The 22,372-nt window shown below is 42.5% G+C and overlaps 2 protein-coding genes across 7 annotated transcripts in view; one reads left to right on the forward strand and one right to left on the reverse strand.

Annotated features, from left to right (window-relative positions):
- Positions 1–18,752, forward strand: part of POGZ (pogo transposable element derived with ZNF domain) — a 34,385-nt gene extending 15,633 nt beyond the window's left edge. For 2 of the 5 annotated variants that reach the window (XM_087827837.1, XM_087827838.1), the window contains 16 exons: positions 1,728–1,903; positions 2,831–2,939; positions 4,135–4,425; positions 4,507–4,725; positions 6,960–7,066; positions 7,752–8,089; positions 8,474–8,628; positions 11,466–11,566; positions 12,039–12,185; positions 12,901–13,035; positions 13,120–13,292; positions 13,450–13,590; positions 14,266–14,322; positions 14,514–14,626; positions 14,870–14,894; positions 15,027–18,752. In XM_087827837.1, coding sequence (XP_087683963.1) covers positions 1,728–1,903; positions 2,831–2,939; positions 4,135–4,425; positions 4,507–4,725; positions 6,960–7,066; positions 7,752–8,089; positions 8,474–8,628; positions 11,466–11,566; positions 12,039–12,185; positions 12,901–13,035; positions 13,120–13,292; positions 13,450–13,590; positions 14,266–14,322; positions 14,514–14,626; positions 14,870–14,894; positions 15,027–16,698 — 3,959 coding nt within the window. In that variant the 3' untranslated portion in view covers positions 16,699–18,752. Of the gene's footprint in view, positions 1–993; positions 1,067–1,727; positions 1,904–2,830; positions 2,940–4,134; positions 4,426–4,506; positions 4,726–6,959; positions 7,067–7,751; positions 8,090–8,473; positions 8,629–11,465; positions 11,567–12,038; positions 12,186–12,900; positions 13,036–13,119; positions 13,293–13,449; positions 13,591–14,265; positions 14,323–14,513; positions 14,627–14,869; positions 14,895–15,026 lie in introns of all 5 variants that reach the window. The other 3 variants (XM_087827839.1, XM_087827842.1, XM_087827841.1) reach the window with 2 other exon arrangements.
- Positions 18,753–19,550: 798 nt separating this feature from the next.
- Positions 19,551–21,879, reverse strand: PSMB4 (proteasome 20S subunit beta 4). Of its 2 annotated transcripts, XM_016217608.1 has the most exons (7): positions 21,718–21,879; positions 21,296–21,502; positions 20,931–21,077; positions 20,682–20,763; positions 20,171–20,287; positions 19,878–19,966; positions 19,551–19,671 (listed from the first exon to the last, which is right to left on the reverse strand). In XM_016217608.1, exons 1-7 carry the CDS (start codon positions 21,855–21,857, stop codon positions 19,659–19,661), a joined length of 795 nt encoding a protein of 264 aa, XP_016073094.1. In that variant the 5' UTR covers positions 21,858–21,879; the 3' UTR covers positions 19,551–19,658. The 2 variants fall into 2 exon arrangements, with proteins under 2 accessions (XP_016073094.1, XP_087683969.1); XM_087827843.1 differs by lacking the exon at positions 19,551–19,671 and having other exon boundaries at positions 19,874–19,966.
- Between the last annotated feature and the right edge of the window lie 493 nt (positions 21,880–22,372).

Raw genomic sequence — 22,372 nt, forward strand, 5'->3', positions numbered from 1 at the left:
GAGTTTAGTCATTATCTTAAGAATTTTTAGGCTTAAATACATAATAGATAATTTATTTTCTTTAACTCTAGCAGTGAAAATAATAAATGGAAAATACAGTCAGTAAATTTCAACCATAAATTGTAAAGGCATAAAAGATATATGGGGAAGCTATAGATTAAAAGAGACTTAAGACATGTGTCCATTGGTTACACTTTATGTGAACCCTTTTGTAACCCAATTCAGACAAACTCTGAAAAAATTAAAATTGTCAATTTGTATTCTTACTCGGTGTTTGATATTAAAGAAGTATTATATATTAACTTTATTGACTATAATTGACAGATACAATTGCAACATATTTAAAATGTACATTGTGGTGATTAGATACACCTTTGTGAAAGGATTCCCACTATCTAGATCGTTAACACAGTCATCACTTCATATATTTATTTTTTGCAGGAGAGGAGTGAGAACATTTCATTTCTCCTCTCTTAGCAAATTTCAGTTACATAAGACAGTGTTATCAACTATAGTCACAGAATTATTATATTTTTTGGCATGATAATGGTGTTGATGTTCTCTCTTTTTTAAAGTTATCCTTTAGAGATATTATAGTGAAATATTTGTAGGTGAAATGATAAGATCTAGAACTTGTTTCAAAATACTATGGGCACTAGTAAGTGGGTGGGAGGTATAGATGAAACAAGATTGGCTAATTGTTGAAACTCGGTGATAAGTACATGGGATTCATTACAGTGTTCTATTTTTATATATATTTTAACTTTTCCATAATAAAATATTTAAAATATATAGTCAGTAAATTGCCAGTATAGATAGCATAGATAGAACTTGTTGGAATTATTTTTCTGTCAGCCTCTATAATCACTAGTCTGCTGGCCTAGGAACTGTCAGGGTCTAATGGGCTCTCAGTTTCTGGGAGAATGTGGGACAAACCACTGTTGGCCCATTAATAGCCACCTGTATACCCACTGTGCTGGTCTTGCTTTGTAGCTAACTGCAGTGACTCCATTTGTCAAGTAGAACATACAGTTCAGAGGAATCCATCTCATTTTGGTGATTTGAGGTAAAACAGTTGAGGCAATACTTTGCTTTATCTTTGATTTAGGTATATTGGCTCCCCAAAATTTTCTGTCTGGTTTTGGAATATGATAGTCTTTTGCACTTCTGAGATTTGGCTTGCTAGGAAGAGATGCCAGTCTTTAAAGTCTCTGTACTTACTGAATTGTTTGTTGATGAGTATTCCTCTTATAAAAAGGTTAAGGTGGGTTAGCAGCAAATTACATTCTGACAAAATAGGTTTTACCTAGTTAAAATATGGTGTTCTTGTTTTTTGTTTTAAGAAAAACATGTTATGTTATTTGTAAGAAAAAGAAACATGTTACTTTGTTTTGCTGATTTTGTATGGGGAGATTATGTGTGGTCACTTAAATAATGAGTCAAAGTAATAGACATGTAGAAGTCTTAACGTGTTAAGACATCCCTAGTTAAGGTATATAGGGGAGATGTTAGTGAACCTCCCCTATCTACCTGTTTTTCTGTTAGTTGTAGATTTGGGTGAAGCTTACATTTTTGGTGAGTTTGGTAACATTAAACCTGAAGTGAGGGATAGTCTTGGATATTTTGATTTCTGGGACACCATTTCTTATCTAAGGTCATAATGTTTCTTATAAAATGTGGGTTTGTTTTCTATTACATTCATATTTTCCCTCCCTTTTACACTTCAGCTGGCAATTCTTTGGTCCAACAAGGTGGACAGCCGCTCATCCTAACCCAGAATCCAGCCCCAGGTCTGGGCACAATGGTTAGTCAACCAGTATTGAGGCCTGTCCAGGTCATGCAGAATGCCAATCATGTGACTAGTTCTCCTGTGGCCTCACAACCAATATTCATCACTACCCAGGTGAGTAGGACTGAATTCTGGGACTGGTAGAAAGGAGAGAAAGACTGCACCTTTGGAGGCTCTGCCTTAAAGCCTTTAACCCCAGTAGAAATGGTTCTGAGAGCCTATGTTTTGACCTGGCTTTCTCATTCGCTGTTTGGTAATTTGATGCTGACTTTTGTAGAAAGCGTAACATAGCTTACAGCTGGGTAATTTCCTCTTCATGCCCCTTAGAGAGCTATTAAGTGATCTGAGGTCTGGGCAGAAATTAGTGGGAAATACTGGATTCAGAAACCTGAACGCTTAGCCATGAAGGCTTCTTGCCCTTTGCTTGGGCTGCTTTTCTTAAAACAGGGTAAGCTGACTTTTGGAAGTCTATGTGAAGTTGGTGAAGTGTGGGCAGATCTTTGGAAGAGCAGAAAGATGACTTCTTTGATATATAATGTGAATTGAAGTTGAAAGCCCAATGCTGAATGTGGGATGTAAAGGCAAATGCTTTTCTTTGCCTTTGGCTTCCTGAGTTACAAACTCTTCTCTTAGAAACTTGCCAGGGATTTATGGCCTTTGAAGTAGACTTTGGGAACAGTTTCTTACAATTACTTGTTGAATTACTCTAGTGAATACTGTTAGTGCCCCCTGCCCCATGCCTTTAGCAGTTTATGAGCCAATCTTTGGTTGAATTTTTTTAAGCTGAGATTTTCTTGAGTCAGGAATTAGGTTTTCATTTTTGCCCATGTACCAAAGCTTATTCTTCAGTTTTGATATTTTGTCACTCAAAAGTTTGCTAAAATTCTTAAATTTCTCTATCTTGGTCATTTAAAAACTTCACTCTAGAGAGAGAACCCTTAGGTAAGAGTGTGGGAATTTTTTTTAGATGTAGGCCTTACTGCAATCTCTGCTAGTGTTAGCTGACCTCCATGTTAAAGATCATTTTGCTTTTTAATGCAGGGATTTCCTGTAAGAAATGTTCGGCCTGTACAAAATGCAATGAATCAGGTTGGGATTGTGCTGAATGTACAGCAAGGCCAAACGGTTAGACCAATTACACTAGTCCCAGGTAAGGAAAAATGTCTGTCCATGTGGAGTAAACGCGCATCCTAAAGATTTGTTTTTATTGTCTCAAAATACTCTAGGTCATTTAAAAAGGGTATTTAAGGAAATCTAAAAATATAAAAATCATATTGACTTAAGCCCATTTTTTTGAAAACTGTTTCTAACCTTTGGCCAGGGTGGTAGTTTTGTTTATTTTTCTTTTTAACTTTTTACCACCCTTCACGAAGTAGTAAAACAGGGTTTATACAGTCATTTTTATGTTCCTCATGTTTTAGTAAGCTATGAAGTTTGTTCTCCTGAAGAATTATTATTAACACAAACTCCCAAATTCTGTATTTCTTACAGTTCTACTCACATACACAGTGGGATTATAAACTTTATTTTGCTTTAATTTTATAGTATAGATTTTTTGGATGTAAATTAAACAATTGGCATACCCTTTGAGGATAAATATTGCCAATGACTAGTTAGTATTTTTTTTCAAACTTATAATTTCCCCCAGTTCTTTGTTTAGTATCTAACTTTACTATAATTCAGGCCAAAAAAGCATACCTTAGTTGAGTTGTAAGGGTATCTCTAGCTTGTCGTAAGTTTTTGTTGTTCTCGGAGCCCACAGAGTGTTGAGCTTATCAATTATCTAGTTCTAATATTTCTTAAATATATGTCAGTGGACTTGTCTATGGCTGAGCCAGGAGACTCCATCTTTGGGACATCCTAGAAGAGTGGCATAGTTGGTCTTCTATTTGAGTTTATATAAGAGAATGGAAGACGCCTTTAGTATTCTGAGAAAGAAAGATTGTTTTTTATCAGGACCAGGTCTGCCCTTTGGGCCTATGTATACCCATACTGCCTCCCCCTCTATGCCCATTCCTTTCCAATACCATGGTCCAGCCCCTCCCGATCATATTCTTAGAATAGAAAAGGCAGTGTGGTAAAGTGTTTTGGGAGGAGTGGGTGGGAATCTTCTTTCTTCAGTTTAATCTTTTTAGGGCTGATTATCTAGACTAATTTCTTTTATCAGCTTGCATGCCTATTACCTTCTTAGATATTAGAATCTATGCTATTCTTAGTAACTTCTGATGGTCACCAGTTTGGGGAAATGATTTTTACTCTAATATTTCCAGTAAAGACAGGAGCAGTGTATTATAGGTGAGCTTATTGACCAAGATTTGGTACTTTTCTTTGTCTCTCTTTTGAAGCCCCAGGTACCCAGTTTGTTAAGCCGACAGTTGGAGTCCCACAAGTGTTCTCTCAGATGACCCCAGTGAGGCCAGGCTCCACAATGCCTGTGCGGCCCACCACCAACACCTTCACCACCGTCATCCCAGCCACTCTCACCATTCGAAGTACCGTCCCACAGTCCCAGTCCCAGCAGACCAAGTCCACTCCCAGCACTTCCACCACTCCCACTGCCACACAGCCAACCTCATTGGGGCAACTAGCTGCTCAACCTCCAGGCCAAGCCAACCAGACCCCGAATCCCAAGCTAGGTGAGGTTTTGAAAGAGGAGACTGCAGAGCTGGGGCGGGGTGGTGGGTGGAGAACAGATGATTATCACTTGGCCAACATAGCTCCCTCCTTCCCCTCTCCACCTGCAGTGAGCATTACCAGCTTTGTCACTGTGAAGCGACCTGGGGTTACGGGTGAAAATAGCAATGAAGTGGCCAAACTGGTGAATACCCTTAACACCATCCCTTCCCTGGGCCAGAGTCCGGGGCCAGTGGTGGTGCCCAACAGCAACTCTTCCCATGGCTCTCAGAGAACCAGCGGACCTGAGTCTTCAATGAAAGGTACAATAACCTGAGAGACTCTGAGCAGCCAATTATTCAAAAGCATTAATAAATATATGTTACATCAGAGCTCTACACTATGAAATAGATGAGTATAGTTGCCACATTCTGTTCTCACAGAAGCTTTAGGGTAGTAAAGGGGATAGCCACTTGTGAAAGTGTAACTGAATCAGCTACCAGGAATTCTGTAATTGTGCTTTGCAATTGGTGAAATGGATTTACTGATCAGATATGGGTGGGACAGTGAAAAGATGGCTTCATAGATGAGATGGACTTCTGAACAAGGTTTTAAAGTCAGGATTTGGTAGAAAGGTTTGCAGGTGTAGAAGGATATGAGCATGAAGGTTTTTTAACGGCTTACATTAGGGGTTGGCAAACCTTTTCTGTAAATGACCGTATTGTAAATACATTAGGCCTTATGCACAACGCTATCTATGTCACAACTACTCAACTCTGCCACTGGTGCAAAAGCAGCCGCAGACAGTATGTAAATGAAAGAACATGATTCTGCTCCACCAAAACTGTTTATGGACTCTGAATTTTGAATTTCATATAATATTCATGTGTCCAAAGATCTTATTATTCTTTTGCTTTTATTTCAACCATTAAAAAATGTAAAATCCTGTAACAAATGGTGTTGGGAAAAATGAATATCTACATGCAAAACATGAAGCTGGACAAAGACTAACTTGGCGAGTCGGAGACCTAAGCAGGGGGCTGAAACTGTAACACTCCTGGGGGAAACACGGGGGACCTTCATGACATTGGATTTGGCAGCGATTTCTTGCTATGACACCAAAACACAAGCAACAAAAGAAAAAATAAAGTAAGACTACATCAAAACTAAAGTCTTCAGGGCAGCAAAGGATTCTTATCAGCACTGAAAAGTCAGGCTACTGAATAGAGAAAATATTTGCAATCAAATACCTGCTAAGGGATTACTATCCAGAATATATAAAGGACTTCTACAACTTCACAACAAAAGAACAAACAGTCGAATTAAAAAATGGGCAAAGGTGTTGAATAGACCTTTCACAAAGAAGATATACTATACAGATGGCCACTGAGCCCATGAAGCAGTACTAACCACTAATAATTAGGGAAATGCAAATAAAAACCACCACAATGAGATACCACTTCGTAGCCATTAGGACGGCTGCTATCCAAAACTTGACAACTGTTGGTGAAGGTGTGGAAAAATTGGAACCATCATGCAGTGCTGGTGGGAATATAAAATAGCATGATTTTTACTACTGATAATGGTATTTGCAAAGAAACAAAAGAAACAAAATTATCCATATGAGCCCGGGCCAGGTAGCTCAGTTGGTTAGAGCGTCATCCCCGTATAGTAAGGTTGTAGGTTCCATCCCCAGCCAGGGCACATACAAGAATCAACCAGTGAATGCATAAGTAAGTGGAACAACAAATTGATGTTTCTCTCTCTCCCTGCCTCTCTTTCTCTCTAAATAAGTTTTTTAAAAATTATATGGGTAATATACCTAAAAGAATTGGAAACATGGACCCAAATTGACAGTTGTGCACCCATCTTTATAGCAGCAGCATTCATAATAGCCAAGAGGTGGAAGCATCTCAAGTGTCCTTCAGCCTATGAATGACTAAACAAAACATGGTATATACATAAAATGGCATATTGTTCAACCTTTAAAAGGAAGAAATTCTGACACATGCTATAACATTCTTGAACCTTGAGAACGTGATGTTAAGTGAGCCAGTCACAGATGGACAAATACTGTCTGATTCCACTTATGTGAGGTGCCTAGGGTAGTCAGAGACACAAAGTAGAGGATGGGGGTTGTCAGGGACTAGACAGTGGGGGGAATGGGGAGTGAATGGGTATAGTATTTTTACTGCAAGATGAGAAGACTTCTGGAGATTGCTTGCACAACATTGTGAATGTACTTAACACAACTGTACACTTAAGATTGGTTAAGAAGTAAATTGCATTTATGTGTCTTTTACCATAAAGAAAATAACAAAACAAACAGAAAAAGTCATTCTTAGTTCATGTGCTAAACAGAAACTGGCAGCTGGCTTGATTTGGTCTACAAGCGTAATTTGCTGACCCTTGGCCTAGAGTTAGAAGAATGGTAAAAGGAATATCCCTCATACCAGCCTTGATATGCCTCTCAGGGAGTGTAACCTTTTCCCAAAAAGCCAGTAGTTTTATCCAGGATCATTTTATTAATCTTATCAATGCTTCTCACTTCTTCCAGTGACCTCTTCCATCCCTTCGTTTGATCTCCAAGATGGTGGGCGGAAAATATGTCCCCGGTGTAACGCTCAATTCCGTGTAACTGAAGCTTTGAGAGGTCACATGTGTGTAAGTGATATCACCTGTGATGGGGATCCAGTTTAAAGAGCTACCGCTGTATACCCCCTATTGCATTGGGAGCTTGTGAAACAAGGACTTTAAAAATGACTTGGAAGCTTTTTAAAGTGTTGCTTTGTCTTTTGGACTGTTTTTAGAAGAGTTATATACTGTGGACTGTCATACAATACATTTAAAGACTCTCAAATAGATCTAAACATATGCAACCTTAATTCCTTAGTTGTGGTAGATTTTGAAACTGCACAGCTCAGGTTTGTTAGATAACCAGAATTCAAACCAAGTTGGCCTCCGTTCGCTTTCTGCTTACGCGTCATTGATGAATCAGGAGCTATTAACCATTCCCATTCCTAACCCTTTTGTTTTTTGGTATTGGTCCAAATGCAAAGGTTGGAGCTTCTTCCTGCCAGAGAGCTCAGAACCAGGTTATGCTAGTGAGTGGTTAAAGGAACTAAAGCAGGAAAGAGAAGTACAAGATAAGGTGTTTGGAGTGGCATGTGGCTGTAAATACATACTAGAAAAAGAGTGACACTTGGAAATGCTATAGAAAACTTGAGGGTAAAAACTGGATGAGATCACCTAGAATCAAACTTACCAATGAATGTTAGTGAAGTTGGGGAGTTAGCACACCCTAGCCCCCAGGATAACCAGAATGATCAGAGGTCCTCTTTCTTTATAGTACTGTTGCCCAGAAATGGTTGAATACCAGAAGAAAGGAAAGTCTCTGGATTCAGAACCCAGTGTCCCATCAGCAGCAAAGCCCTCATCACCTGAGAAAACAGTTCCTGTTGCTTCCACACCCTCTTCAACACCAATTCCTGCTCTGTCACCACCTACCAAAGTCCCAGAGCCAAATGAGAATGTGGGTGATGCGGTCCAGACCAAGCTCATTATGCTAGTAGATGACTTCTACTATGGACGGGATGGTGGCAAAGTGGCCCAACTTACAAACTTCCCTAAGGTTGCTACGTCTTTCCGATGCCCACATTGTACCAAAAGGCTAAAAAACAACATTCGGTAAGTGTTAAAAAACCGTGGAGGTTACCTTGGACAAGACAAGACTGAAATTTTCTTATATGTTTAAGTCTTTTTCTTTGGAGGATGGTCCTATTATCCAGTCTTGGCTAAGGATTATGATTAAATCAATAGCTAGTACTATAGAAGTACTTATTGTGGTAATAAATAAACGATAACTGGGACACCAGTTAAAAGGTAAGGGAGATCAGTGTATCTCCTTCCACAGAAGTCTTAGTTCCAAGAACCCTTTTCTGGGTTCTTTAACAGAGGAAGTGGAGGAAGGAGGGAGCAGGTAATATCAGTTCTGTGATTCTGCTGTTACATGTCTCCAAGACTACTGGTTTTTATATGTTTTCTGTACTTTCCCTTTGTGCTGTACTATAGGTTCATGAACCATATGAAGCACCATGTAGAACTTGATCAACAGAATGGTGAAGTGGATGGTCATACTATCTGCCAACACTGTTATCGCCAGTTTTCTACTCCCTTCCAGCTCCAGTGCCACTTGGAAAATGTTCATAGTCCTTATGAATCTACTAGTAAGTTTGGAAACTTAAATCTGAGAATACTTAGCTCTTTATCGTTGAATGGCACTAGGGGGAGCTGGTTTATTACTTGTTGGTGACAGTGTAGAGGAAGTTCTTTGCATATTCGTAGTCAGTTCCTTACTTCACTTGCCCTGTTTTCTCTCAAGCCCAACTTAATGTTCTGTTCAGCATGAATTGAGTTCAGTGCTAGATCCTGAATTAGAAGGGGCTTTGGTTTAAGACCACTGGAGAGAGAAACATGTAATGGGTTTATTACCTAGATCCTTTTATAGAAGGAGCATCTGTATTTGGACCTCCCTTTTAAGTTAGTCCCCTGATAGGTGTTGGGAGGATACTGTATGAAAAAAGACTCCAGAGAGGGAAACTAATTGCTTGATAAAATCTTGGAATACATGGAGTGATGAGGTTGGATGAACCTTAGAAAGGCATAAGGACTCTATCCTTCCATAATTTGGAGAACAGGACTCAGAAGCTGTAGTAGTTTGCACCAATTTTCTCAGAGTAAGAGACTGGTTAGGTGTTAAGGTGGTGAGGGTAATGGTGCTGGGAGGGGCAGTGTTAGGATAGTCACTTTGGAAAATTAGTTAATTCTCCCTCTTGAATCTTTCCACACCAGTTTCTTCCCCTATAGAACAGATGTGAAAGGTTACTAGAGATCTCTTAAATCCGCTGATATCTTGGGTTCCTATTTCACTGATTTTCTTGGTATAAGATAATGCATATAAATCTTAGCATGGTATTTGTGCATTAGAAATGGCTTTATATAATTATGGGTGTTATGTGACAGCTGTAACAATAGAGCTGAAGTGTAGGTTGTAGGAAAAGCCTTCGAGATTGAATGATATGCCCAGGGAAAGCATGTAGTATAAGAAAGGGTCGGACAGAAGGTTGGAAAACACCAATGCTTTGAGGAGTCCTAGGGGAAAAAAACTATTTAAAGAAGTGGAATGAATGGAATTAAGAGGTAAGGGGGACAAAACAGGAGAAAATATTACTATGCTGCTAGTTAGCGTTTCCTGACCGTGTCTGTACTTCCATACCTCCGCGCCTGTGCTCCTCTTCTCTTGGCTCCTCTGCCTGCAAACTCCTGTTCTTCTTTCACGGTTATATAGTTTACAGCTTTTCCTCATTCCCCTTGGCAGAATTTTGTATTTCTACATGTGTCCTCCTAGCACCTAATGTACCTTTTGGCAGTGGTTATGTGTGGGCTGCAGCCCCTTTGAGAATAAACACAAAACTTGTGAATTCTCTTCCTAGAAAAATAGACATTTTCCATTTTTGGAAGTAATTTCAGAGGATACCTGGATTTCCTAAGACCTCTTTTCTGGATCCCAGATGAAAACCCCTGTGTTTTTTGTATGTTTGTTTTACTTTAAAGAATTATCTTGACTTTGCTCATCTTTTGTGGGGACGGGTTGGGCATTGTCCAATAAATGCTTAAATCTTCAAATTTACAATTTCCATACTTGCAAAAACTTGAAAATAATTTTAGTGACAGTAAAAATATAAATAACCACCTTTATTTTGCTTATGTAATTAAAAATATGTAGCAATTAAAATTTTTACCAAAAATTCAGAATTGCAGCCCGGCCGGGCGTGGCTGTGGTTGAGCCTAGGATCCAGGAGATCTCGGTTCAATTCCTGGTCAGGGCACATTCCCGGGTTGCGGACTCAATCCCCAGTCAGGGGCGTGTAGGAGGCAGCTGATCAATGACCACTCTCTCATCATTGATGTTCTGTCTCTCTCTTTCTCCCTTCCCCTCTCTGAAATCAATAAAGATATATTTTTTTAAAAAAATTCAGAATTGCAGCCTTATAAGCTTGACAGAATGGGCAGCTACAAAGTTAAGTTATCATAAATTTGTTAATACTATAATAACAGTAACTCATAACAAGGTGAGAACTTCTGTTTATGATTCTCGGTTTTTTTAGGATAAATTCTTATTTGTACTCATTTAAGATGTTCAATAAATGTTGAATTATTCATAGGTGATAATCATGGTCAATCCTTGAACAAAAGAATTAAGTAATGTAGTGTTTTGAAAGAATTGATTTGTTAATGATATGGAAAAATAGATAATATATTTATTGGTGAAATACAAGGAATTGGAATTTAGCCACTTAGCAGTAGGAAATCAAATGGGCTTCTACCAAGTTTTTGCCTGTGAGATTGGAGAAGTGACAATTCCTAGATGCATTTTGAAATAATGGTGACAACACAAGGGTATGGAGCCAGAAATAGTGCCTAAGATTTGAGCTCAGGAGGAGGTAGGGTAGTGAGAAGGGAAACAGTAGGAAGCAGCAGGATGCTGCTTTAAGTTAGCGTTGATGGTAGACTGTCCAATATAAAAGGTCTTATAGCCCTGGCTGGTTTGGCTCAGTGGTTAGAGCATTGGCCCATGGACTGAAGGGTCCCAGGTTCAATTCCAGCCAGGGCTGTGTACCTCCGTTGCAGGCTCGGCCCCGGTCAAGGTGCGTGCAGGTGGCACCCAATCGATGTGTCTCTCTCACATCGATGTTTCTCTCTTTTCCTCTCACTCTCTCTGAAAAGCAATGGAAAAATTATCCTCGGGTGAGGATTAAAAATAAATAAAATAAAATGGTCTTACAGATAACTCAAAATCTAGAATGGAGCTTTGGTAAGAAGGCTGAGCTAGAGACAAGGTTTGTTGTTACCAGCAACACAGATATGAAGATGGAACCATTTTAAAGAAAGAGACAGTGATTTCCTAACTATAGAAAATGAAGATAGCCCAGAAAATAGAATGAGTTAGGAGGACCTTGGCCTTATTTTCAGGTGAATTTATTGATTATTTTTCTTCTTATAGCCAAGTGCAAGATCTGTGAGTGGGCGTTTGAGAGTGAGCCACTATTTCTGCAGCATATGAAGGATACTCATAAGCCTGGAGAGATGCCTTATGTTTGCCAGGTATTGCCTTTCTCCCCAGAGAGCGTTAGCCATTTTACTCTCAGGCTGAACACAGAGAATCCACTCATGACCATTGCATACACACCGCACACACTCAGTTTTAGAAACTCCGAAGAGATACGGAAGAAATAGGAAACACGGGTTCTGTTTTCAGGATTCTCCACACAGGAGAAAAACAAAAGAACATACACATGTACTAAGTGAGTGTCTGTGTCCTGAATTTGCCCTTTGGGGACACACAGAGAAAACTGCTCCTCTTAGTCAAAGAACAAGAATTGTTCTCAGACTTTCCTGTCCTTCCTCATTTTTATCTTAGTTCACAGCTGAATTTATCACAAAGTCAGAAAAATGATTTGATTTATACATTTAAGAAATTTTGTTTTCATATTTTAACATTTTTGTTGCTACCTCTTTTTTGAGGCCCCAGTTATTTGCTTCACTCTTGGCTTATATTCCCTCTTATGTGACTCAGGTGTGTCAGTATCGCTCCTCGCTCTACTCGGAGGTAGATGTCCACTTTCGGATGATCCATGAGGATACTCGGCATCTGCTGTGCCCATACTGCCTGAAGGTCTTCAAAAATGGCAACGCTTTCCAGCAGCACTACATGAGGCACCAGGTACCAGGCTCCAAGCAATTACCGTATTCTTATTTTTAAAATTTATGGATGCTGGGACCAGGGCTGAAAAGGGACTAAGGATCAGAGTTGAAGACAAAGACAAACTTAAAGGATGATTTTTTTTTTTTTTTTTACCATGGACATTTTATTAAAAAAAAAAAAAAAATAGCCCTAGCCAATTTTGCTCAGTGGTTAGAGCATTGGGCAGTGGACTGAAGGGTCCTGACTTCAGCCAAGGACACCTACCTCAGTTGCAGGCTCGATCCCCACTCCCAGTTAGGGGTCATGCAGGAGGTAACCAGTCAATATGTCTCTCACATCAATGTGTTTTTTTCTCTCTCTCTCCCTTCCACTCTATGAAAAGCAATGGAAAAAATATCCTCAGCTGAGGATTAAGGGGGAAAAAAGAACATTGTTCAGGAATGGATAGCACTGTCCACATTGTAAACATAAAGTACAGGCAAGTAAAGCTTGAGCCACTCATCCAGATTATTAAAGTAAGTCAGGAAGAGGTGGCTTGAGAACCTAGTCATCCTGGCTTTGAGTCCACATTCTTTGGGGGAATGGGAGATGGTGATTCTCAGTGGTAGGCTTTGCTGTTGTGTATGGACAGAAAGATGCGAAGGATGATGTGTTTAGCATTGATCTACCTTCTCCTCAGGGAAGGAAATTCACTGGGAAGTGTTAAAAGATTCTCTTTTTCTTCCCCCTTCAGAAGAGAAACGTTTATCACTGCAACAAATGCAGACTGCAGTTTCTCTTTGCCAAAGACAAAATTGAACACAAGCTTCAGCACCATAAAACCTTCCGTAAACCCAAGCAGTTGGAAGGTTTGAAACCAGGCACCAAGGTAAAGGGTTTGTCAACATTTCGTTGGAGAGGAATAGAGACTTTTAGTGTCTGATGTCTAATTGGTCCTTTCCTTGACCCACAGGTGACAATCCGGGCTTCCCGAGGGCAGCCACGAACTGTTCCTGTTTCCTCCAGTGAAGCACCTGCCAGCACCTTGCAGGAGGCAGGACCATTGACCTCGTCAACAGACCCTCTGCCAGTCTTCCTTTATCCCCCTGTCCAGCGCAACATCCAGAAGAGAGCTGTTAGGAAAATGTCAGTGCCCTCTTCTAGAGACTGGGGGCTGGGTGGGCACCACTATTCCTCATCCCAGTGTAATATGGTAGCCTTTTAGTAGGGTCTGTTGTCTAAAGTCCTTACAATTTTGGGTGCCCAGAGGCAGCTGATGAAAATCTTCCTTGTTTCTTGACAGGAGTGTCATGGGCCGGCAGACGTGTCTGGAGTGCAGCTTTGAGATCCCAGATTTCCCAAATCATTTTCCTACTTATGTTCACTGCTCTCTGTGTCGCTATAGCACCTGCTGTTCTCGAGCTTACGCCAATCACATGATCAAGTAAGTCACTGTCTGGGAGTTAAGATTCTCCAGAACACTCTCTTTCCTCCCCTGTTCATAGTATGCTTTCTCCTTCAGCTCTTAGAGCTGTTTGTCCATCTCTCTGAGCAGAGAGAGAGGCTAACCCATGTTCATTTGGCTTTGATGGGCTGTGCTCTGATTTTATGCAACCTCCTACTCAAAGTGTGGTTCAGGGACCAGCAAACACTACATGGAAGCTTGTTAGAATTGCAGCCTCTGGGTCCAGCTCCAGGCCCTCTCAATCATTATGTGCATTTTCATAGACCCTAATCCTAAACCTCCCCCACTGTAATTCATATGCATATTAATAACAATACTTATATAATAGGGAAACTGGCCCAGTTTGAGGTTAGGATGGTTTGAAGAGGCATCTCTTTTTTTTAATTCTCACCTGAGGATATGTATTTATTGAATTTTTTAAAATTTATTTTTTTTGGAGAGGGGGAAAAGGAACATCAATGTAAGAGAAACATTGATCGGTTGCCTCCCACATCCGCCCTGACTGGGGTTTGAACCCACAATGTTTTTTGTGTGCAGGATGATGCTCCAATCGCTGAGCCACGGGCCAGGGCAAGAGGCATCTCTTGTTGGGTCACTGTCAGTGGCTGGCAGTCGCAGAACGCTGTAACTCATACCACTTTTTGTCTTTCTCAGCAATCATGTCCCACGGAAGAGCTCCAAGTATTTGGCTTTGTTTAAAAACTCTGTGAGGTAAGGAAAAACTTACTGATGGCCTCTGAATTTTTCACATTTTTACATTAGAGCCCTTTAACTGTTTTGGGATGGGTGGGTATATGAATTAATTTGAGAGAGATAAGAAAGGATACTCCTTTCTTAAGCCTTAAAGTCTAACTCTCTGGTTCACTGCTGTACTTGACTTGTGTCCTCTCGGCTCTCTCTAGTGGAATCAAGCTGTACTGCACCTCCTGTACCTTTGTTACCTTTGTGGGAGATGCCATGGCCAAGCACTTGGTATTCAACCCCTCTCACCGGTCCAGCAGCATTCTGCCACGAGGTAAGCGGGCAAGATCAGGGTTAGCAGGGCAGGGGAAAAGTAAGGACACGGGTGATGTTACATGAGTAAGGAGCATCCCTACCAGGCCTAACCCATTCACTGTTTCGGCTTATTCCACAAAATTGGAAGCATTCTAACCTGAAGTTTGTATAAGACTTCAGTGTCCAACTCCCAAGACACTGTCCTTGGAAGGCTTGTTTCTTCACTGAATTAACTCTGTTTTTATTGTCTCATTTTCCATAGCACTCTCCTGGATGTCTCACTCAAGGTAAAAGAAACTCACTTCATGGTTTAATTTCTATTTTGCAGTGTGTTTGATTATTATTATTATTACTGCTACTGTTATTTTGTATTCCGGGTTTTACTGAGGTTTTTCTTTTTCTCTTTGCTAACCCTTTAGGCATGGCCAGACTCGTGACCGAGTGAATGACCGGAACTTGAAGAATATGTACCCTCCTCCTTCCTTCCCCTCTAATAAAGCTTCCACTGTGAAATCTGCGGAGCCCACCCCGGCTGAGCCTGAAGAGCTACCAATGCCCATGGCCCAGGCAGTCCCATCACCAGCTTCAACTGCAACCCCACCACCAACCCCCACGCCCCCCCAGCCATTAGCTCTCCCACCCTTGGCTACAGAGGGGGCCGAATGTCTGAATGTTGATGACCAGGATGAAGGGAGCCCAGTTACCCAAGAACCTGAGCCAGCCTCGGGGGGTGGGAGTAGTGGTGGGATTGGCAAGAAGGAGCAGCTGTCTGTGAAGAAGCTTCGAGTGGTACTGTTTGCCCTATGTTGTAATACAGAGCAGGCAGCTGAACACTTCCGAAACCCCCAGCGACGCATCCGCCGTTGGCTTCGGCGCTTCCAGGCCTCCCAGGGGGAGAACCTGGAAGGCAAATATCTGAGCTTCGAGGCAGAAGAGAAACTGGCTGAGTGGGTGCTGACCCAACGAGAACAACAGCTACCAGTAAATGAAGAGACCTTGTTTCAGAAGGCCACCAAAATAGGACGTTCTTTGGAAGGGGGGTTTAAGATCTCTTATGAGTGGGCTGTGCGTTTCATGCTGCGGCACCACTTGACTCCCCATGCCCGGCGTGCTGTGGCCCACACCCTACCTAAGGATGTGGCAGAGAATGCAGGACTCTTCATTGAATTTGTTCAACGGCAGATTCACAACCAGGACTTACCCTTGTCTATGATTGTGGCCATTGATGAGATCTCCTTGTTTCTGGATACAGAGGTATTGAGCAGTGATGACCGAAAGGAGAATGCACTGCAGACAGTGGGCACAGGGGAACCTTGGTGTGATGTGGTGCTGGCCATACTGGCAGATGGCACTGTCCTCCCCACCCTGGTTTTCTACCGAGGACAAATGGATCAGCCGGCCAATGTGCCAGACTCTATATTGCTAGAGGCAAAGGAAAGTGGCTACAGTGATGATGAGATCATGGAGCTGTGGTCAACCCGAGTGTGGCAGAAGCACACTGCCTGCCAGCGCAGCAAAGGCATGCTCGTGATGGACTGTCATCGCACTCACTTGTCAGAAGAGGTGCTGGCTATGCTTAGTGCCTCTAGCACTTTGCCTGCAGTGGTCCCAGCAGGCTGTAGTTCCAAAATCCAGCCATTAGACGTATGCATCAAACGAACAGTCAAGAACTTCCTGCACAAAAAGTGGAAGGAGCAGGCTCGGGAAATGGCAGATACTGCTTGTGATTCTGATGTCCTGCTGCAACTGGTGGTGGTCTGGCTGGCTGAGGTGTTGGCCGTCATTGGGGACTGTCCAGAGCTGGTTCAGCGATCCTTCCTTGTGGCTAGTGTTCTGCCTGGCCCTGATGGCAATATTAACTCACCTACAAGAAATGCTGACATGCAGGAGGAGCTAATTGCCTCCCTAGAGGAGCAACTGAAGCTGAGTGGGGAACAGTCTGAGGAGCACTCGGCTTCCACTCCCCGACCCAGGTCATCTCCCGAAGAGACAACTGAGCCTGAAAGCCTTCACCAGCTGTTTGAGGGTGAAAGTGAGACCGAGTCCTTCTATGGCTTTGAAGAAGCTGACCTAGATCTGATGGAGATTTGAGTGTTGGGGTCTTGAGGGCGTGTGGAGTAGGGGTGGGAAAGTGAGAGGGAGGGTAGAAGGGTTTAGGGAAAAGGGGGTATACCAGGTGGGGTATTTGGTTTATATTTTTTAATTTTATGCCACCACTGCCCCCTGATGTTGACTTATACTTCCCTGTGGATTTGTGGATTATTAGAAAAACCAATAGTAATCACGTCTGAGCCAAGGAGCTGCCCCATTGGTCATTCATTTATGATAACAGGTTTTTGTGACTTTTTAAAAAAAATTAAATCACTGTGTTTGGTATTTTTCTGACAAAATCAAGAAAAGAAAAAAAAAATCCTTTGTGGATGAATGTTAAATTTTTTGTTTCCCCTTTTACCTCAATTGTATCATAGTACATCTGGGTTTGTTTTACTGTGTGGCCAATGTCTTTGGGCATGATGCTATCCAACCATTGTCAATGTGCGAACATTTCTGAAGATGGGAAAGAAAAATATGTAGCTCACAAACTGGTTTATTATATATATGGATAAAAAACTTTTTTCATTGTGGTCTTAACACTTTTATATAAAAATGAAAATGGAAAAAAAAAAATCCCACTGAACTCTCTCTTCCTTCTCCTTTCTTACCTTCCCTCTCCAGAGAAGTTGGTTTCTACAGCAACTCGATATAAAATTGTGGCTTTAAAAATGCATGAAACCACCTTTAATCATCCAGAATGATGAATAGATTTTTTCCTCACCGCCCTCCCAACAAAAACACAACAAAACCAATATTCTTTGCACTTGCAATCCTTGGCCCCTTTCCCCATTCTCACACCATCACTCTGGACAGAGGATCATACATGTCATTAGCAAGCAAGAGGTACTGAGGTGATCACAGAGCGTTAGGGTGGAAGCCATTCCCAGTGTGGGGTCTTCATCCTGCAGACCCTCGGGCAGTCCCTGCTTTGTTGAACTTCATCTTAAGTGGACAGTGCCTGTTCAAGAGACCACATTCCTACAGCCAGGAGCTAATTGTGCAAGAAGTGTTGAACTTTAAAAAGAAAAGACCACTTGCTGACATCCTGCTTACCCAGTGGCTTTCTCCTATTTCTCTTAATGCTTAGAGAAGAATGACCTGAAGAAGAAATACATGGGGGTGTACACAGAGAAAAAGACATGAATCTTTATTTTTCACTGCCAGCTTCAAGGAAAGAAAAAATTTTTCTACAATTTGCATGAGGGATTTTTAAAAAAAATTGTATGTACTCATGGTTATAAACTGAAATGTACTGTAACAGAAAAGGAGCAAAAACCCAGGTCCACCTTCCCCACACCAGTTTGTCCATCCTGAGTTTCAGCAACGTTTCCTTCCTATGAGCCAAGAAGGCAACTGCACAGGCTTGTAAATGGTTCATCTTTAAAATGTACATAAGTGAAACATTTAATGAAATGAGGGGAAATGGGTTTATAAACAATGTTTTTTTCCTAGGTTTCCCTATTTTAATAGGCTTTCACAGACTGGCAGATGCTCAAGATGTGATGGGCCTGAAGACACAGGTGTGACGTTTGTTACCACCTGTTTGTCCTTACCCCCATTTTTTTGGTTTGTTTTTTAACCTCCAGAACACTATAATAGTGAACTGGAGGGACTCCTCCCATAAACAGCTTGGGCAGCTTTGTGACCCCGTGGCATCTAAAAACTGAACTGAGGATCCATCTGGGCTTCTCTTCCCCGGCTTTTTGCCTGATGCCATTTTGACAGAATTATGGACTTTGAAGTCAACCCTTTGCCTTTCAGAAAGATCAAGAACTATGGTCAACTCTATCTACAACGACCTAATCCTTCTCTTTGGTAGTCTCCACAGCAGCCCAGTCGTAGCAGAGCTGGGTTCCTGGCCTCTGCACACGGAATGACTTTCTTGATGGGTAATTTTTTTAAGACCGTAATACCAACAGTGGGTCAGCTGGGTTTTGGCCAGGAAGTTACTGTGGATTCTGCCTGCATGGCTTAGTAGTAGAAGGTTGGGTTTTTTTTGTTTTGTTTTTTTATAATTCAGTTTAATCAATAAACAAGTATTTATTGACTGCTTTCTGTGTTGAGACTGTATAGAATATTCAAATTGAAAGCTCATGGTTTTCTTTTGCTTTAATGTACTAGTTTGTTTTAATCATGGATAATAGGATGTTTTGATTTCTCCCTCCTCTCTTACCTCACTGAATTTCTATACATTTTTGGATTTGCTGTCTTATCCTACTTTTTCAAAAAAAGGTTTAGAGAGGTTATGCGTCAGAATTACCTAAGGTGTTCATTTTAAAATTAGGGGTTAGCACCATTCAGGGATGGAATTTGGCCAATACCCCAACTGATTTTACAGCTACACACAAAACTTGTAAGGGGTTTTTTGACAGTGCTAGAAATTAGTAGGTTTCAACAATAAACATTTAGGTTAAATGTTGAAAATTACTTAGTATTTCCCACACGGAAGTTGAATGGGAGGAGTGAGGCTGTCGGTTCCAGCCTAGGGGTAGCCTTATACAGAACAGCTCTACTAGATGCTACATTTTTGAACGGTGTTTTAACTAAAACTACACTTGCTGCCAACATTAACCAGAAACTTTATTTTAGAATCTAACGCATGGGTGAAACTTTAAGAAAAATACTAAACACAAAAGCCAATTAGGTTATCCCACAAGGATTAAGAAAACTGCCTTAAAAAATGAAGACAGGAGTAGGTCTTCTGTATTGTCATGCAGAGAACTCTATTATCAGTGCTATAAGAACCAAGAGCCAAAGGGTTCTCAAATCAGGGAGGGAGATGGCACATGGCAGTAGTTAGTGGTTTCCCTCTTGTTATTACCTAGTCAGACAAAAGACAACTACTCAGCAACTGTTTCAAAAGATTTATTTTACAAAAGAAAAGTCTACCTTTGAACCAGCCAAGTTCAAAGTTGGAAGAAAGGTACAGCTTCAGTTCTAGATAATGCGTCTGTATTTCACTCAAAGCCACTAAAAAGGAAGAGAGCATAATAAATTTGTGAAGTGACAGGTTGAGGAATCAATTCCTAAAAGCAGTTCTACTCAACCAAAACGCATTTCACCGAGAATTTTTGGGTTGAGATTTCAAAAGAAAAACCCACTTTAGTGCAAGCCAAAGGGCCTCCCAACTCTTCTACCACCTATTTTTTCCCTACTGTAATTTTAATTTCAATCACCTGATCATGTGGGCAATATCCCAGTTGGTCTCTGCTGACAGTGGTCCCTCTATTTCAACACCTTTTTCGGTTACTGTGGCGATTTGGAACTGAAAGAAAACAGCTCTCAATGAAAATGCCCACCCCCACATGAAAGTCTCTGGGGCCTGGTCAAAGGTCAAGTAGAGGGTCTCTCCCTAATATGAAAATAGAAATAGGGCAAACTTCTTCAAAGCTCAGAGACCCCAGGCATTTGCAAGTATTCAGAATCTCCCAATTAGATCCCCTTCACCTTTCTTCACTCCCCTCCTCACCCGGTTGTAAGAACGGGCGTCTCGGTAGTACAGCACCCGCATGCAGCGTTCCACTAGCTCCCGGGCCTCCGTCTGGCTCAGCACTGGCTGCTTCTCCAGAACTTCTCGAAGCAGAGGCTAGGGAGATTAGGGAAAAAACATGGAAGATATCAGGGGCTGAATACCAGGCTATTTGTCTCAAGTCCATAGTGTAATATGCACAAGTGAGTGAAAAGGTAACATTCCACCTACTGCCTCACCAGAATAAACTTTATTTGTGCTAAGACCCACCTGAAGGGGAAGTTCTAGGGTGTCCTCTCTTTGCTATGTCTACTAACTCCTGCACATGCCTTGTCATTGGAATGTTAAGTGCCACACTTAAAGCCTTTGGACTGCAAAGAACCATCTGCCCAGCAACAGGGATCCTAGCCTGTTCCTCATGTCAGAATTACAATGTAAAAACAAGCATACAACCACTAATCCCCATTGCCTTCTGTCTTCCCCTCTTTCCCCACCTCTTAATTCACCTTACCTGAGCCAAGTATGCACCATAACCAGTGGCCAGTGAAGGGGCTTCATAGGCTACACCAAGCATGTCCACATACCCGAGGAAGCTAACAGGACACAATAAGTCAAAGAACTCATTTCACTTTAGGTTTCTGTATGTTAGCTCATGGGGTCCAAAAACTGGGATTTACTCAGGGGATCATGATAAACACACTACACAGGCACTACAGGTTAGCTTGCCAAGGAAATGTTACTTGTATTCAATCAAATCAACCTCTCTCCGTCGGAATAGCCTCCAATGACCATGGTGTTCCACAGGGGGTTCATCTTGGAGCGCCGGCTGTACATGGCCCTGGTCAGCCACGAATGAATGGCTCTAGGACTATAGCTGTGCCCATCTCCCAACAACTCCTCATCAATCCTTAGAAAGAAATGGTCGTGAGAAAAGAAACGCTTGTTAGAATATTAAAGTCGGCATCTCCCTCCCACATCTTCCACTCCCAACAATTCTCCATCCTCTGCTGCAGCCTCAAGTGCCTCCCTCCACCTTAGAACTTCTTAAAGAGATTAAGAAAACCAACAAAACAGAGGATTCCCCTCCCGACTTGGGAACTACACCATATTCTCTAGATGACTTACACCATCTGGCCGAGAACTTGTTTCAAATACTGGAAATCAGCGTAGTCTCCGGACGCACCCAGCATGGTGCTGTCATTGACTCGCATAATGCGAGAGATGTTGCGGAATCGGGCCAAGGAGCCGTAGGAACCCAGCATATCTGCTGCAATGACCACTCCGCTGTCAAACTTCAGGCCCAGGACCGAGGTGCCGGTCACCATGGGGTTCCTGGAGACAGAGGGGGAGGCTGGAGGGGCGGCGCGCGGGGAGCGCCCGAGTCCTCTCCCTGCGCAGTGGGTTCCCCTTCGGATTTTCCACGGCTCCTTTCATTCCCCGGGACTCTGCCCCGCGCTGCCCCTCGCCTTCCCCAGCTCTCTCCCAACCCTCCGGCCCACCAGGCCCCACAGGCCCACCCCCTGCGCAAGCTGGGGCGCCGAGCTTACTGCGTGAGCGTAATCGGACCCCCGTAGAGCGCGGACGCCGGGTCCACTAAGGAGCCGGGAGTTGGCGGGATGCGGTAAAACTGCCCGGGGGCCGGCCCCCCGGCCCAAAGGCCTGACCGCGACTCCCCAAACGCTTCCATCTTAGTCACTGCAGCAGAGGAAACGAAATCGCTTGCACCACCGGAAGCGGAAGTGACCTAAGGCCACCTCTTTCCCCTTCCTGCGAGCCACGGCCGGCAGCCATGCTGGTGAGGTCGCTACGGAGCCCCCGGCCCTTCCGGGCCGGGCCGCCCCAGCCCGCGGAGCTGGGCCTGCGCGACGTGGCGCGCAGCGCAGTGGAGCGTGGACTGGGCCCGAGTGTTCTGACGCGCGTTTAAGGAAGGCGATGGTGTGGGAGGTAGGTGTGGGGGCCGCTTGGAGACGCTTACCCTGAGCCGGGAGGCAGATTTCTTTTCTCCTGTCCGTTTTGGATCCTTGTGCAAAGCTCCCAGTGAAACTAACAGTGAATCAGGATCGCTTACACTGAGCTTCTCCCAGCAGCCCCACATGGCAGGCATGGTGGACCCCATTATAGATAAACCGAGCCTTGCGTTGTAGGGATTTGCCCGAGCCCACAGCTCGTAATGGGAGATCTGAGTCTTCAAAGCCAGCATTT

Source organism: Miniopterus natalensis, chromosome 19 (assembly GCF_054644295.1).
Source record: "Miniopterus natalensis isolate mMinNat1 chromosome 19, mMinNat1.hap1, whole genome shotgun sequence".
NCBI classification, from domain to species: domain Eukaryota; kingdom Metazoa; phylum Chordata; class Mammalia; order Chiroptera; family Miniopteridae; genus Miniopterus; species Miniopterus natalensis.

Coding starts and splice junctions, on each gene's coding strand:
- PSMB4 (XM_016217608.1), bottom strand. CDS start 21,857: ATGGAAGCGTTTGGGGAGTCGCGGTCAGGCCTTTGGGCCGGGGGGCCG. Junction 21,078..21,295: donor CAAGTTCTCGGCCAGATGGT/GTAAGTCATCTA, acceptor TTTCTTTCTAAG/GATTGATGAGGAGTTGTTGG. Junction 19,967..20,170: donor ACGCCCGTTCTTACAACCGG/GTGAGGAGGGGA, acceptor GTTTTCTTTCAG/TTCCAAATCGCCACAGTAAC.